General features: G+C 40.0%; 4 protein-coding genes and 1 long non-coding RNA gene across 5 annotated transcripts; 2 read left to right on the forward strand and 3 right to left on the reverse strand.

The window, feature by feature from the left end:
- Positions 1–6: 6 nt before the first annotated feature.
- LOC117630885 (pentatricopeptide repeat-containing protein At2g37320) lies at positions 7–2,799 on the forward strand. Its single transcript, XM_034363724.1, has one exon. The coding sequence runs from the start codon at positions 1,182–1,184 to the stop codon at positions 2,751–2,753; it is 1,572 nt and encodes a 523-aa protein (XP_034219615.1). The 5' UTR covers positions 7–1,181; the 3' UTR covers positions 2,754–2,799.
- Positions 2,800–2,827: 28 nt separating this feature from the next.
- Positions 2,828–4,906, reverse strand: LOC117630886. The gene is made up of 6 exons (XM_034363725.1): positions 4,556–4,906; positions 4,298–4,433; positions 4,046–4,130; positions 3,904–3,951; positions 3,333–3,433; positions 2,828–3,225 (listed from the first exon to the last, which is right to left on the reverse strand). Exons 1-6 carry the CDS (start codon positions 4,818–4,820, stop codon positions 3,096–3,098), a joined length of 765 nt encoding a protein of 254 aa, XP_034219616.1. The 5' UTR covers positions 4,821–4,906; the 3' UTR covers positions 2,828–3,095.
- A 4,982-nt stretch (positions 4,907–9,888) lies between these two features.
- Positions 9,889–11,856, forward strand: LOC117631632 (protein ALUMINUM SENSITIVE 3). The gene is made up of 3 exons (XM_034364893.1): positions 9,889–10,478; positions 10,908–11,153; positions 11,272–11,856. Exons 1-3 carry the CDS (start codon positions 10,131–10,133, stop codon positions 11,584–11,586), a joined length of 909 nt encoding a protein of 302 aa, XP_034220784.1. The 5' UTR covers positions 9,889–10,130; the 3' UTR covers positions 11,587–11,856.
- Positions 11,804–12,656, reverse strand: LOC117631633. Its single transcript, XR_004586346.1, has 2 exons — positions 12,515–12,656; positions 11,804–12,215 (listed from the first exon to the last, which is right to left on the reverse strand). It is a non-coding gene; the product is annotated as an uncharacterized LOC117631633 (long non-coding RNA).
- A 548-nt stretch (positions 12,657–13,204) lies between these two features.
- LOC117630491 (repressed by EFG1 protein 1) lies at positions 13,205–14,324 on the reverse strand (the record flags this gene model as incomplete). Its single annotated transcript, XM_034363199.1, has 1 exon — positions 13,205–14,324. A coding segment is annotated over exon 1 (1,014 nt), but the record flags the coding sequence as incomplete, so codon positions are not given.
- Between the last annotated feature and the right edge of the window lie 784 nt (positions 14,325–15,108).

Genomic DNA, 15,108 nt, shown 5'->3' on the forward strand with positions numbered 1-15,108 from the left:
GTCGAAAGTCTGCAGTTGCTCCTCTAACTAGTTGCAGTGGTAAGCCATCATACAGAAACCGAGATCATTTTATGCTTAAAGCTGATCGACCACCTCATATCACCAATCTCTGTCTTGTGAGAGATGCAGCTTCTAGATTGCCTGGAAGTATTGGTACCAGGGAAGATGTTTCTACTCTCGTTCGGCACTCACAGTATATAGTGGAAGATGTCTCTGATGAACAATTTACCCGAGTAATTAGCTCTACTCTGTCTCGGCTGCAATTTGAATTTGATCCATGTGTAGAATTTGACAGACACAGAAAGTTGTGGGTTTATTTACATGGAGAAAGAGGCGAAGAAGACTTTGAGGAAGATGGTACCTTATCTACTTTAAGAAGGAGACGGCATCGAGACATGTCATTGAGCAATCTATCTGTTCATGAGACAGCCCTCCAAAATAGACAGGAAGAAACTTGCATGTTATCTGCAGTAGGAAACAATCTGGATGTCAATTGTGATACCTTTTTGTCGGGTGATAGAAAGTAACTACTTTCATGGGAGCTCATAACTTCAGTGGTAGAGCTATGACTGAACTTATGAGCTCCCATGAAAGTAGCTGATTTGAGATTTCAATGATCTATGTTATGCAGTAATTCAAAATGGACATTTCATTTTGATACGAGGGTGGCATTTTAATATAAGGTTCTTGCTTGCTTAGAACCTGAAGCAATAGGGGAAATCTTTTGTCCTTCAAAATATTTTTGCTAAGGTTGGAAACAGTAGATTAAGCTGAAAGATGTTTATGGTGCTCTTTTTGGTTGGGTTAATATGTGGGAATATGAACCACACTTGTTTCTATTTCTTTTTTCCTAAACAGAACTTGTAACACATGTTATGTTATAATGACATCGTACTTACGTGTCACTCAAAAATTTGTAACAAATGTTATGTTTTAATAGCACCGCACATGTCACATTTTTATGGCTAGAGGAGAAAATTCTGAATGAGAACTTCCCTGCAAATTGGTATGGTGAAAATAAAGGGATATTCGAAAGTACTATTTTAGTAGTGTTATGCTGCTGGCATGATATACAGCTTTTAAGCTCAGATCAGCAGTCAACATATCAGATTAACAAAAGGAAAGGAAAAAGCTCAACAATCAATAGTGGCAGCTAAGCTTCATGGGCTTTGTTCACACGAATGAATGGAATTCTCCCTCAAGCCTCTTTCAGTTTCAGGAAGAAACTTTCTCAATATATCTTACAGACGCGTTCATCACACTTTAAGCCCTTCTTCTCTTCTCCCAACCTCACACGTTCATCGCAGGAAACCAAGAAGCTACACAACGCTCTTAGAGTTCTCGACCTCATCACCCCAAAGCCAACCCTCACTGCGCGTCGCCGCCAAGGCCATCTTCGGCTCATTCAGGACTTTCTACAGTCAGATTCCGAACACTTCAGCTATGCCTCTGCTTTCTCTGATTCAAATTGGCCAATAAAAATCTCAACTTTGTTGGATGAACTGTTTGATTCTAGCTCTGTTGATTCTCCATCATGCGCAGAAAGGTTTCCGATTGATGCAAGCGTTTTGTCACATGCCATAAGCTCATATGGGTCTTCTCGTAATCTCCATGGTGGGATTCCGTATCACTGTACAGCAATAAAAAGTGGGCTTGTGGCCAATGTTTATATTGGAAGCTCTTTGGTGAGCTTTTATGGTAGATGCAACGAGTTACACAATGCCTACCGGGTTTTCGAGGAAATGCCTGTGAGAAATGTTGTGTCATGGACAGCCATTATTTCAGGGTTTGCACAAGAGTGGCAGGTTGATGCGTGCTTGCAACTTTTCAGTGAGATGAGACATTCTTCAAAACCCAATGATTTTACGTATGCAAGTATTCTGAGTGCTTGCACAGGCAGTGGAGCTCTTGGGCATGGAAGAAGTGCTCATTGCCAAACCATTCGGATGGGCTTCGATTTGTACATTCACATTGCTAATGCTCTTATCTCAATGTACTGCAAATGTGGGGATGTTAAAGATGCGCTTTACATATTCAAAAATTTGGATGGCAAAGATAATGTATCTTGGAACTCCATGATTGCAGGGTATGCACAGCATGGCCTTGCGTCACAGGCTATTGATCTTTTTGAAGAAATGAAGCAGCAATGTGTAGAACCCGATGCCATTACTTTACTAGGCGTGCTCTCTTCGTGTCGTCATGCTGGTCTCGTTCAAGAAGGCCGGCGTTACTTCAATTCAATGATCAAAGAACATGGTATTCAGCCAGAACTAGATCATTATTCATGTGTTGTTGATCTTCTTGGCCGGGCTGGTTGTTTGGAAGAGGCAAAATGTTTCATCGAAAAGATGCCTATTCGTCCCAATGCCATTATCTGGGGCTCACTGCTTTCTTCCTGTAGGGTTCATGGGAGTGTGTGGATCGGCATTGAGGCTGCAGAGAGCAGGCTATTGCTGGAGCCAGAGTGCGCTTCTACCCATGTACAATTAGCAAACCTGTATGCTAGCGTGGGATGTTGGGATGACGCAGCAAGAGTTCGGAAGTTGATGAAAGATAAAGGGATTAAAACAAGTTCTGGGTTTAGCTGGATTGAGATTAGTAATGAAGTTCACAGGTTTAGAGCAGAAGACTGTTCAAACCCCAAAATGATTGAAATTATTGCTGTCTTGGATAGTTTGGTAGAACACAATAAGACTTTACGCTATGAGCCTGAAATGCAAGAGGAAGAGGTTGATGATGCTTTATATATATAACTTATAACTGTGTGACTTGTAAAATGGCAGATTGTTATATTTTTTTTCCCTGTTACACCCATTCTCATTTGAACTGATGATGGCAAACTTTTTGAGAACAATGTTTCTCGTTTGCCGCCAATTTTTTTCTTTATTGAAAAAACGAATAAAGAACAAAAGATTCTTAGCTTCCTTAAAACGTGAGAAAAAATGGGGAAAGAAAAGACATCTTATAACAAGCAAATGTTAACATGCTACATAACAGCATATACCGAGTTCAGATGATACTACAAAATCCTATCCTCATTTTATCATGTCTCAAAGCAATGCTCCTGACAAAGGGAACCAAGAAAGCAGAAACTGTTACTGGAGAACACGCATCAAAACTTCACCATTCAGGCAGAAGCCTTTGTTCTTCACAAGGAATGCATTCATTGCCTCAGTTTGAGTATGAAAGCGAACAGTTGCCCATTTAGCGGGCTCTTGGGAAGGTCTGCAAAAAAAAAAAAAAAAAAATTTAAAAAAATAGATTTAACAAAGTGAAATCAATTTAAGAATGATATTTATGAGTTTATATTCTTTGAAATCTACTAGGCATACCTGAAACTTAATTGGAGGGAAGACGAATCATATTCACAACCCGACAGAAAACGATCTACATCTTCTGGAACCGCATTAGGAGGGATTCCTTGCAATAAAACCTGGTAACAGCAGGCAAGTCCAAATTGATTGTAAGCTAAAGATATATTGGATTCTAATTCAATCACCAAAACAAAGTATCACTTGTTCATGGCATATACTTGTGGGGAACAAAGACAACATATAATATGTACATACGGCAGCCTCGGTTTACCAAATTTCTTGCAAACAGACTAAAACAACGGTGTCCAGGAACCCAAGTAAACTGTACAGTATAAAACTGCCTATGGCATATATAGCCAGCCACTAGAGTTTGAATTAGCCTCCAATGCCGAATATATGGATTCCTCATGAAAAATATATTAACAGTGTTTAAGGCATCAAGAATCTTGTCCTCCTACTTGGTCCATTCTATAACAAGGGATTTTTTTGAACGACGAGTAAAACCGAACAGACAAACTTGCTCCAAAGTTAAAGGGAAAAAACATTTAGTTAAAAACAATAAACATACAACAGAAAACCTTATACTTACCGTTTTTCCATGATAGGGAGTAAGAGAGTCCCATTCCGCTCGATTAGCCTGTCATTCATAAACCAATCATTAGCACACTACTCCACAAAATAGGTAAGCAACGATCACATCTTATCAAAGCATCATGGCATGGCAGCATTACCCTCTCCAATTTAAACAGGCGGCCCTTTTTGGCAATCATCCTAATTGCATTATCATAGGCTTGCCGCGATGGGAATTGCACTAACCTAATAACAAAAAACAAAGAGCATATCTAAGCATCAGGAAACACATTTTATTGGGAGCATCTAATGAATTCATTGCATTGCATACAGGAAATTAAAAGCATCAACAATTGAAGTGAAAAACTGTCTTTCTACTCGCAAATTAACAAATTAAACAACACGCAATTTACATTCCTATCGCCGTAAACCACCGATTATAATCCATTTTAACATCATCCAGACTCAAATTACAGCCTTCCAGCAAATTCACGACGTCTGTCTTCAGCGTATTCCTTTTGACTCCAAGCAGCCTCCCATACACCGATCCTGAAAACAGCACATAAAACACATTGCCACGTTTGTCAATGAAATGAAAAACCCAAAACCCATAGAACCCTAACTTGTAAATGCAAAATGACGAAAATGCCAGCGGCAGCTGAGTCTGATACCTGTGCTTGGGGTTTCGAAAAATGATTCGGACGGCGAAGACTCCTGAGGCTTATCGGATGGCGAAGACTTCTGAGGCTTATCGGACGGAGAAGACTCCAGCGGCTGATCGGACGTTGAAGAGTCCTGAAGCGGGTTTTTGGCTTCCGTCGAAAACCGTCTCGCCGGTTCGCGCAGAAGCGAAGTGAGGCCGCGGTTTTGCGCCATGGCCGTGCGGACGGAGAGGCTTGACATGATTGTGGTTCGAAGAAGACCCAGCTTTGACATCGTTGCTTCTTCTCGAGCTATGGAGATTCACAGTGGACTGGCTTCAGCGTCTATGACTCTACGCTACAGAGGCTGGTTGCGCTTAAATAAATCCCGTATACCGCGTGGCTATACTATTTGTTTTTAATAAAATAAAAGTACCGAGTACAGTTGTACGGATATATTATTTATTTAAAAAAAATTCGTGTTTCGCCGGGTGGCTATACTATTTATTTTTAAAAAAAAGTTCAGAGTATGGCTGCACGGTTGTACTATTTAATAAAACAAGCTTAAAAAAAGTCCCAGGTATCGCCGATCGGCTATACTATTTATAAATAAAAAAAATTAAAAAGGTCCTGAAGTATAGCCACGCGGTTATACTATTACTATTTATTTTTTAAAAAAGTCCGGAGTATAGCCGCACGGCTTTACTATTAAATTTTTTAAAAAACTTAAAAAATTTCCCGATCATATCAACTATCCCGAAAAGAGTGATCACTAGCCCACCTAGCAATCAAAACTTATCCAATCCCAAAGCCCAACTAGCAATCAAAACTTATCCAATCCCAAAGCCCAACTAGCAATCCAACATATCCAATCCCAGTTTAATTTTGTTGGGTTTTGGGTTGTGAAAATTTCCAAACATGAACATTTTGGATTGGGTTTGAAACCGATCCACACACAAACAAGCACAAATACATGCTTCTCAAAATGAGAAATTATGGATGGTAAGTTGTCTGCAGTGTCTTGAACTTTGAACTGACTCAAGCTCATTATGCAGAAACATAAAGCAGAAATAAAAAGAGAAAGAAAATCACAGTATGTGCTGAAATTCCTGCATTGTCGGCATAGATAGAATGGCCCAACAAAAGAAGAAGTTGTAGGGGAGGAGGTCAACAAAATGCCCTCAAATCATTCACCCATGTCAGCTGCTCAGGTGTCTTACATAGACAAGATTTATCTGCTGCCATGGCCAAAAACGTTTATCTTGTATGAGTATAGCCGAGCGGCTATACTATTTATTAAAAAAAATTATAAAAAGTCCAGAGCATAGCCAGGCGGCTGTACTATTTAATTACGGGTATAGCCGAACGGCTATACTACTATTGATTTTTTTTTTTTTTAAGGTTTAAACATGGAAAATAATTAAAAAGGCCCAAGTATAGCCGTGCGGCTGTACTATTTTAAAAAAATCTAGGCGGGTCCTTTTTTAAAATAAATAGTATAGCCGCGTGGCTATATTGTGTAAATATAATATATTTAAAGAATATAACCGCGCGGTTATACTTAGTTAATTGTAGCAATTAAGCCCTAAATTTTTACACCATTTTCACTTTAATCCTTAAATTCGTTCTCCCCTTATTTTTTAATTACTACTAGACTAAAATCACATGTTAATAGTATTATTGTACTAAAATCACATGTTATGCATGTTAGAGAGGTGTGGAGAACCTTTTTATTTTAAGATTATTGCTAATTATATACCCTTATATATATATATATATTTTTTTTTTATACAAACAATAGAAAATTTATAAGATACTTTTATAACAAGCAAATACACCTGTAACAAAAACTATACCACGGCTAAATATCACAATATGCATGTGAGTCGAACTTGATTTACAACTGTTGATATAAAATTTTCATCTTTGATAACCAACATGATTTCTTTATCCTGCGAATGAGAAGGACCAACATGTCATATCCATTGGAGTCCATATCAATATCCACCCAACCCAACCAATCCTTCTCAAATAGAAAAAGCCATCCACCACCCAACACACAGTATATTTGATGTTCTCTAGATGGTAAGAATATAAATATATATAATATTTGCTATATTGGACTGAAAATATACTTATAAATTATTTTATATTTATAATCTTATGGGTAGATTAGTCTTTTTTCTGGGCTTTTCCTTTTCCTTTTCCACTGCCTAAAGAGATTCCTTCTCTATGCAGTTTGCCAATTTGATGAACAAGACATTATGGTGCATTTGCAGTAATTATTCCAATCACAGAATAACGAGCCAAATAAATAAATAACTAAATAATATTATTTAAAAAAACGTATTTTGCTACTAAGTAAAATTAGATTGCAGAATAAGTACTTGTTTATAAAACTAATGTGACACATTATTCCATGGTTGGACACGTCAGCTACAATTGGAGGGGCAGGTTCGTTATTCCAATTGCTCTTACCACTTCCGGATATTCTACAAATAATAATCATATGGGGACCAATCTATCTATCAAATAAATATCAGAAGCAAGGGCGGAACTATGAATTTTTTAATGGGTGGGCTAGTTAAAGTTATTACCTTAAAATTTAATGATTATTCTTTTTGGTACTTACAATTTCTCTAGTCTTTCTAGAAATAAAAGTAAACATTAAATCATATAAACCAAGCTAGTTCATAGCTCCATAGACTAATTTTCAATAAGTTTTAAAATAAACCAAATAGGATTTAACACCATACTCGATTGAACATCTAAGACTTTTTACCTAGATTGACCTTAGATTCCTTCATACATTCATATCATACATGAAAAGTTGTTTTATGTAAAAATATTGACTAAATATGAAAAATGGGTTTTCGAAATAATCATTTTCTCAAGATAATTTTTGGCTGCTTTTATTCCTCACACATCAAATAAGAAAACTTGATTTTATGGGATTTTAGTATGAAGTATATATTGACTTAATGAGCCATCATTTTTAGTCTAAATCGTATTTTGCACTAAAATCGATTTTTCATATTTTGATTTGGTGAGAATTTGATTTTCTAGTATTTTTATTTGAATCCAAATGGGGGGTATTTCCTTATTTACATTGTAAACTTAAGTAAATGGAGTAATATAAAAATAAATAAGAGTAAAATGACAAAGACATTTACTTAAATGTTGAAAGTAAAACTACACTAAGGGCTACAGAGCTCCCAAAAGGCCTCGTACTAGATAGATGCGGGTGTGCACATATAAGGAACATCACCCCCTCTCTGTTGGTTGATGTGGGGTCTTACAATCCACCCCCCTTAAAGGCCCGACGTCCTCGTCGGCACACTCGCACCACACGGCAGAGTGGCTCTAATACCAAATTGTCACATCCCGGGATCAACTCCGCCGTAGCACGATATTGTCCATTTTGGGCCCCCCTCTCTGGCCCTCACGGTTTTATTTTTGGGAGCTCACTACCAACTTCCCAGTAGATCACCCATCCTGGGATTGCTCTGGCCCCCAACTGGCTTAACTTCGGAGTTCTTATCACTCCGAAGCCAGTGAGCTCCCAAAAGGCCTCGTGCTAAATAGATGCGGGTGTGCACATATAAGGCACATCACCCTCTCTCCGTTGGTTGATGTGAGGTTTTACAATAAGGGCTTGCCCTACTCTCTTATTAGTAAGGAGAGCCAGATCTTCCTTCACATGTTATAACTAGGGAGCGCTCCTTACAAGTTATCACCTGCCTTATATAAGCTTTGAGTCTTTTTGAATGAAAATTGTAACAATTTTATGCATGTAAAAATTACGGAAATCCTTTTTTGTGTTTTCGCTCTTAATACGTACTATAGTTTATAATTAAATTGAATTGATAAATACAATCGGCATGATGCATAATGTTATAATTTTTAATTTTCCCCAATTCAAGAAAATGCTGGTATTGAAACATATAACCATTGCACAGACGATGAATTGATGGATCTATGTCATGGCCATAAGAGCCACTCCAGCGGTGCAGCCCAGCCCGAGGCGAGGGCAGGCCAAGAAGAAAAAGTGGCTCCAGCGTTGCGCCCAGGCCCGGGTTTGGTGTGGGACCCACCAACTCGGGCCAGCCCGAAGGCCAAACTAGCCCCAGGTCCAAAACGAGGTTGCTGACGTCAGCTAGCTACAGTATCGCTACAGTACCCGCTACAGTGCCGCAGTGCTACAGTGTCCCGCTACAGTACACTAAAAGTCCACGTGTCGCACTCTGAGCTCTCCGATCAGATTTTTTTTCTCCAATCCAACGGCAGCCAATTTTTGTGCAATAAAAAAATAAAAAAATTGAATTTTTTTTAAAAAAAAATACCAAAAAAATACTCTTTTTTTTTCTATAAATACCAAAAAATTTTCCGATTGAGATATGAATTTTATAATAAATATTGATATGTACGAACCCAAAAATATTATCCGAAAATATTATCTAAATTAATTATTTTTATTAAAACATTTGTGAAAAAAACAAAAAAATGAATAGTAATTGCCATGGCTAAGGGCAACGGGTGGAGACACAATTTACTATTTGCAAGGGCAAGCACTATTTACATGAATAGTGCTCGCCCTAGCTCCACCCTTGCCATGGCTAAGGGCAATCGGGTGGAGTTGCTCTAAGAGCATTTCCATTTTAAAAGGTGTAAAGTTACATTTACATGTTCTTTATATCTTTAAGATATGTAAATGCCGTTTTCCCTCCAATAAGATAGATGTAAATTGGAGATGTAAAAATAACATGAAATGAAATGATTTTATATCAAGTTGAAACAAAAGAATATTTCTGATATTTTGGTAGCTATCTCAACTTTTATATGTTTGGAGCCTACCACTTTTGCATCATCTCTCCTCCTTTTCAGCCTATGGAACCCAACAAATAGGGATGTAAAATCAGATATAAATGTGATTTTTTTTTTTAATATTTTCCGGTCAAATGCTATATTTGCATTCATTTATACCCCATTATTAGAGTAATTTCTGACAATTCTATGTGTAAATGTCGTTCACATTTTCCTTTACACCCCTGCAATGAAGATGCGCCAAGGATGTCACCATAAAAACAAAAACGCCGTACTCAGCAGCTCTGCGACTAGATAAAGTCTTTTTCTTCTTCCCCATACAAAAATTGACAACGATCCATGATCCATCCACCTAAAGCCAAAAAACCTAAGTAAATTTATTAGTGGGCCCCCGCCCACAAGTACCGTTCCCGCCACGTCAACCCACGCAACCCAGGCCCCACCACCCGCCCAGTTGACCACAAAGCACCCGAGAGTTGTACTCCTCCCCCTTCGTGCCTGTCCTTTCGTTACGGCCGTACGCAGACAAACCCGTTTGCTTTTCTCCGTAACAGAAATACGCAATCCATTAATTTAATCACTTCCAATTAATCATTGATTATCTCCCTAATTAATTCTCCCCCACAAAACAACAAAAAATCTTCAAGTTGTCAACTACACCAAGTGATTCAAACCTCTGGGGAAGGTCGTTTCTCTTCCCCTCTCTCTCTACCTTCTCTCCTCCTCCCATATTTTTAATTTCTTCATCCCCCATCAGAATTTCGTTATCAGTTTCTCAACAATGGCGTCACTTCTCTCCACCACCACGCAAACCCCTGCGAACCACACAAACATTGCACAAGGCCTGTATGCTGACCAGGTTCTTTTTCTCTCCTTCTCCGAGCTCCTGGCCAACATGGACTTAACATGGATGGCGGATTTTCTCAAGGGCATGGTGAAGCCGCTAGCCGCGACGGTGGTGGTGCTGTTGGCGGTGGCCTTGTCCTTCATGCAGAAGCTGGGTTTGGGTGGAGAGATGATTTACTCCATTGCTAGGGCCTTTGTCCAGCTCTCCATTATTGGGTTCGTTCTGCAGTTCATTTTCACTCGGGACAATGCTGCTTGGATCATTCTGGCTTACCTTTTCATGGTTTGTGATTGCCTCTTTTGTGTTGCATTTTGTTGCCCATGTGTTTGGTTTCTGAGAAAATTGAGAAGGAAAAGAAAAGAATTTGAACTGATTGGTCTCTACCCTTTTTCATGGGTTTAATTACCTTTTGAAGCATGTTGATTGGTTGGTTAAATTTTTTGGTTTTTGTAGAAGTAGAGGTCTCTGAAAGAAAGATGTAAGAAATTAATACTCTGCTTCAGTATAGAATTCTATAGAGACAAAAGCAATTGAATTTCAGAAGATACCCAGCATTGATGGCCCAAAAAAAAAAAAAAAAATAAACTATTTACATTGAATTTTAAATGGATTTTGATATGCTAGGTAGCACTTCTAGTGCTTTTTATTATTAAATTTCACTTTAATTCTTGATCTTTATTTCATGAGCTTATGTGATTGTTGCCTCTGCAGGTAACTGTGGCTGGTTACACAGCAGGCCAAAGGGCTAAGCATGTCCCTAGAGGGAAGTATGTTGCTGGGGCTTCCATATTGGCTGGAACCTCAGTCACAATGCTCCTGCTTGTTTTGCTCAGAGTCTTCCCATTCACTCCAAGATACATCATCCCTGTTGCAGGAATGATGGTAGGAAATTCAATGACAGTAACCGGGGTTACAATGAAAAGACTTCGCGACGATATTCGAACCCAAATGAATCTGGTAGGTTAATTCTTACACAAAGAGAACTAATGGAAATTTAGGAAACTATATTGGTTGAAAGTCTTCTTCTTTTGTTTTTTCTTTTTTTTGGGTGGTTTACTGATTTTTTGTTTTGCAGGTAGAGACAGCATTGGCTCTCGGGGCCACCCCGCGCCAAGCAACACTTCAGCAGGTGAAGAGAGCTTTGGTGATTTCCCTGTCTCCGGTTCTGGACAATGCGAAAACCGTGGGTCTCATCTCGCTTCCTGGTGCCATGACGGGGCTTATAATGGGAGGAGCTTCTCCTCTGGAGGCCATTCAGCTACAGATTGTTGTGATGAACTTTCTCATTGGTGCATCTACAGTTAGCAGCATCTTGTCAACATATCTGTGTTGGCCTGCCTTCTTTACTAAAGCTTATCAGTTAGAGACCAAGGTCTTCTCCTCAGAATGAGGATTTTATAGTGCCCTTAATTACAAAATACAGATTGAAAAATGCACAAAATTAGGCCTCCCAAGGCACACTTGAGGGTCTAGTAGCTATGTAGTGTAGCCATATTTGAAGTGTTAGATTGTACAATGTCTATCAATCGGTCACTCTGTTTCTCTCGGTGACAAAAATATGCATCCGTGATGTTGTTTAATTATTTTGGGCCATAATAAACATATACTTGGAAAAATTTGTACTTCTCATTAACATATTGGCAACCCTTTCTTTTCCTCTTTTTCATCCCTCAGTTGTACATAAAAATATTATGATACTAAGCATGAATGAAAGAGAACGTTGAACACTATTTAAGAAAAGGAGTTAACATTCCAAGGTAGAGTTGATGATTTTTCCTTGGAGAGAGATGATCGGAGTGGAGTCAGCGGAAAATGCGGTGAGGTATTTTAGTGTTGTATTGATTGGTATTTTGTTATTAGCGGCGGAGGTGGTGGATGAGGATTACGGTGGTGACCGCCACTAAGATGATGTCCTTGGCCTGGCCCATGATGGCCTTTCACTGAGCCATTATCACCCTGACCTTTCTCATGATGGCTGCCACCTTTCTTATGATGACCCTGACCTGGCTTATGATGACCCTGCAGATAAAAGTGGTAAAAAAATAAATATGTCAATCACCAAAATAAAAAATTAAGATGACTTGTAACTTAAGTGGCAAAAAACGTTTACCCTCACATATCTAATGCTAGAACTTCAAATTTTATCATTTTCTTAATGTTTGAGTTCAATTCTTACCCTATTCTTTTTAATGACCATTAGAGTTCGACTTGCACACTTTCCTAATTTCGAGTTTACTCTATTCTTAATGGCAATGGAATTGGACTCTTGTTCTTATTTGATTAGGAGCATATGCCTCAAATCAAGGACTTAAAGTTACCTTTCGTCTCGGAGGCAATGTTGGGTGAGAGGGTGGCGGTGGTGATGATTGTGGTGGAGATGGCGACGATGGTGGAGAAGTAGATGCATGTGATGATGGCGATGGTGGTGTTGGTGTTGGTGGTGATGGCAATGGTGGTGTTGGTGTTGGCAGTGGTGGCGATGGTGGTGTTGGTTTTGGCGGCGGTGGTGGTGGCGATGGTGGTGTTGGTTTTGGCGGTGGTGGTGATGGTGGTGTTGGTTTTGGCGGTGGTGGCGATGGTTGTGTTGGTTTTGGAGGTGGTGGTGTTTGTTTTGGCGGTGGTGGAGGTGGTGGTGTTCGTTTTGGCGGTGGTGGAGGTGGTGGTGTTCGTTTTGGTGGTGGCGGCGATGGTGGTGTTGGTTTTGGCGGTGGTGGAGGTGGTGGTGTTCGTTTTGGCTGTGGTGGCGATTGTGGTGTTGCTTTTGGCGGTGGTGGTGGTGTTGGTTTTGGCGGTGGTGGAGGTGGTGGTGTTCGTTTTGGCTGTGGTGGCGATTGTGGTGTTGGTTTTGGAGGTGGTGGAGGTGGTGGTGTTGGTTTTGGCGGTGGTGGAGGTGGTGGTGTTGGTTTTGGCGGTGGTGGCGATGGTGGTGTTGGTTTTGGCGGTGGTGGCGATGGTGATGTTGGTTTTGGCGGTGGTGGAGGTGGTAGTGTTGGTTTTGGCGGTGGTGGCGATGGTGGTGTTGGTTTTGGCGGTGGAGGAGGTGTTGGTGTTGGTTGTGGCGGCGGTGGCAATGGCGGTGTTGGTGTTGGTGTTGGCGGCGGTGGCGATGGCGATGACGGTGATGACGAAGATGGTGGAGAAGTAGCACTAGGAGTAGGAGGAGGAGAAAGTGGAGAGCCTGGATTAAAAGGGTCCTCATTGGCATAATTCCCAGGAGGAGCATATTCACAAATAATGAGCAAACTTCCGTTGGAGCATCTGAACCGAGTGCACCCAACTTGTTGAGTGGTCTTCCATACAATCTGCGTGTAGTGGCCGCAAGCTTTGTCTTGGGCGCATTGTCGCTTTTCTCTATTGTAAAATTGCTTCTCATGAGCCCAATCCTCCACTGCCTCTCTCGGCAACCAATGGGCCTTAAAACCCCAGAACAAGTTCTCCCCATATTGGCCCTTCGAGTGGCGCATACCGCAATCGGTCTGCTTCTTGGCCCAATCCTCTGCGAATTGTGCCAACGTCTCATTCCATACTAAGGGCGGCACGTTCTCAGCCTTTCGAATCTCATTATGCACCATGATGAACTCTTGGGCTAGCGCGGGAGGCGGGTATTCTGTGTAGTTTTCGCTGTTCGGTGTCAATGCGTTGGCTATGCCATTGACAATGTCATCGGCGACATTTGCAATCCCGCCAATGCTTGTTCCAATGCCATTCCCGGCATCGTCTACGTTATTGGCATGGGGATTAGCATTGGATTTGGCAGTCACCTTTTCGACATGATTGATATGAACGTCGTGTCTCGGGAGGTGGAATGGGTTGGCCAAGATGAAGGGGATCAAAATAGAGGTGGTGATTATTATAGTAGCGAAAGTTTGACGTCGCGGCATTGGGTTGTTGTATGTGGAGGTGGGTGGCGGCGATGGTGGTTGTAATTTAGGTATTTTATATTTGATAAGGGTGAAATGATATGGCGAAGTTGGTTTGGTTTGGTTTAATTTCGGTGGCCAGCTCTCAAGTTCCGAGAGCATCGGCAAGAGAGAGTGAGCATGAGAGGGCTAAGAGGTACTTTATTTGGTGTAGTTTCCATAAAATTACCTTACAACTCAATCGATTTTACCATCATGCTATGCCTAATCCTTCTTGGGGCATCCATAGTTTTACGAAAATAGATAGATTGATGCCAAAATTGACCCTTGAAAAAAGCATAAATAGTTATGCTATTGTTAGGAGGCTGGCGATGGAGAGCCGCAGTTTCGGGACGTCTTCAGGTCAATGGCTCAGAATGTTGTTTTCATGCAAAATACCTGTCCATGCCTTCTTGTGCTGCAAGCTCAATGTTAGTTAAGTTAGTTGTAGTTCTTTCAGGTGTGTGTTTAATACCATTCGGCAGCAGCAGCTTTGAATTTTAGGTGGTTATTTTTTTTAAATATAAATTTTAAAGCAAGAGAGATCAATTTCCACCAAGGGCGGAGCTAGAATTATAAGATCGGGAGGACCGAGATAGAAAACACAAGTATATCAAATACATTTAAGTGTTCAAAACACATGTTGGAACTAAAATTTTCAAAAATAGTCATGTCTAATTGTTTTTAAAAGGGCCATTAATTTAAGTTACATGTTGTCTATTAGTAAGTTGTATATAGGAGAGATGTCAAAAAAATGAGGGCGCCAGGGCAAATCCTGATCTAGGACTGGCTCTGCCACTTCCACTATCATCAAACAGACTAAGAAGTATCAAGGACTATTTTATTTTATTTTTTGGTCTGATGTCCTTGATCAATTCGTGACAATATTCTATTTGTCCATTAATCTCTTTTGTCTATTTCAAAATGAAAAAGATTTGGTCACATTCAATTTTATTTGGAAAAGTTTGGTTTCATCAACAATGGAGGGAATAGATTAAGTAGTGTATTTATTT

This window comes from Prunus dulcis, chromosome 6 (assembly GCF_902201215.1).
Source record: "Prunus dulcis chromosome 6, ALMONDv2, whole genome shotgun sequence".
In the NCBI taxonomy this organism is placed as follows: Eukaryota; Viridiplantae; Streptophyta; class Magnoliopsida; order Rosales; family Rosaceae; genus Prunus; species Prunus dulcis.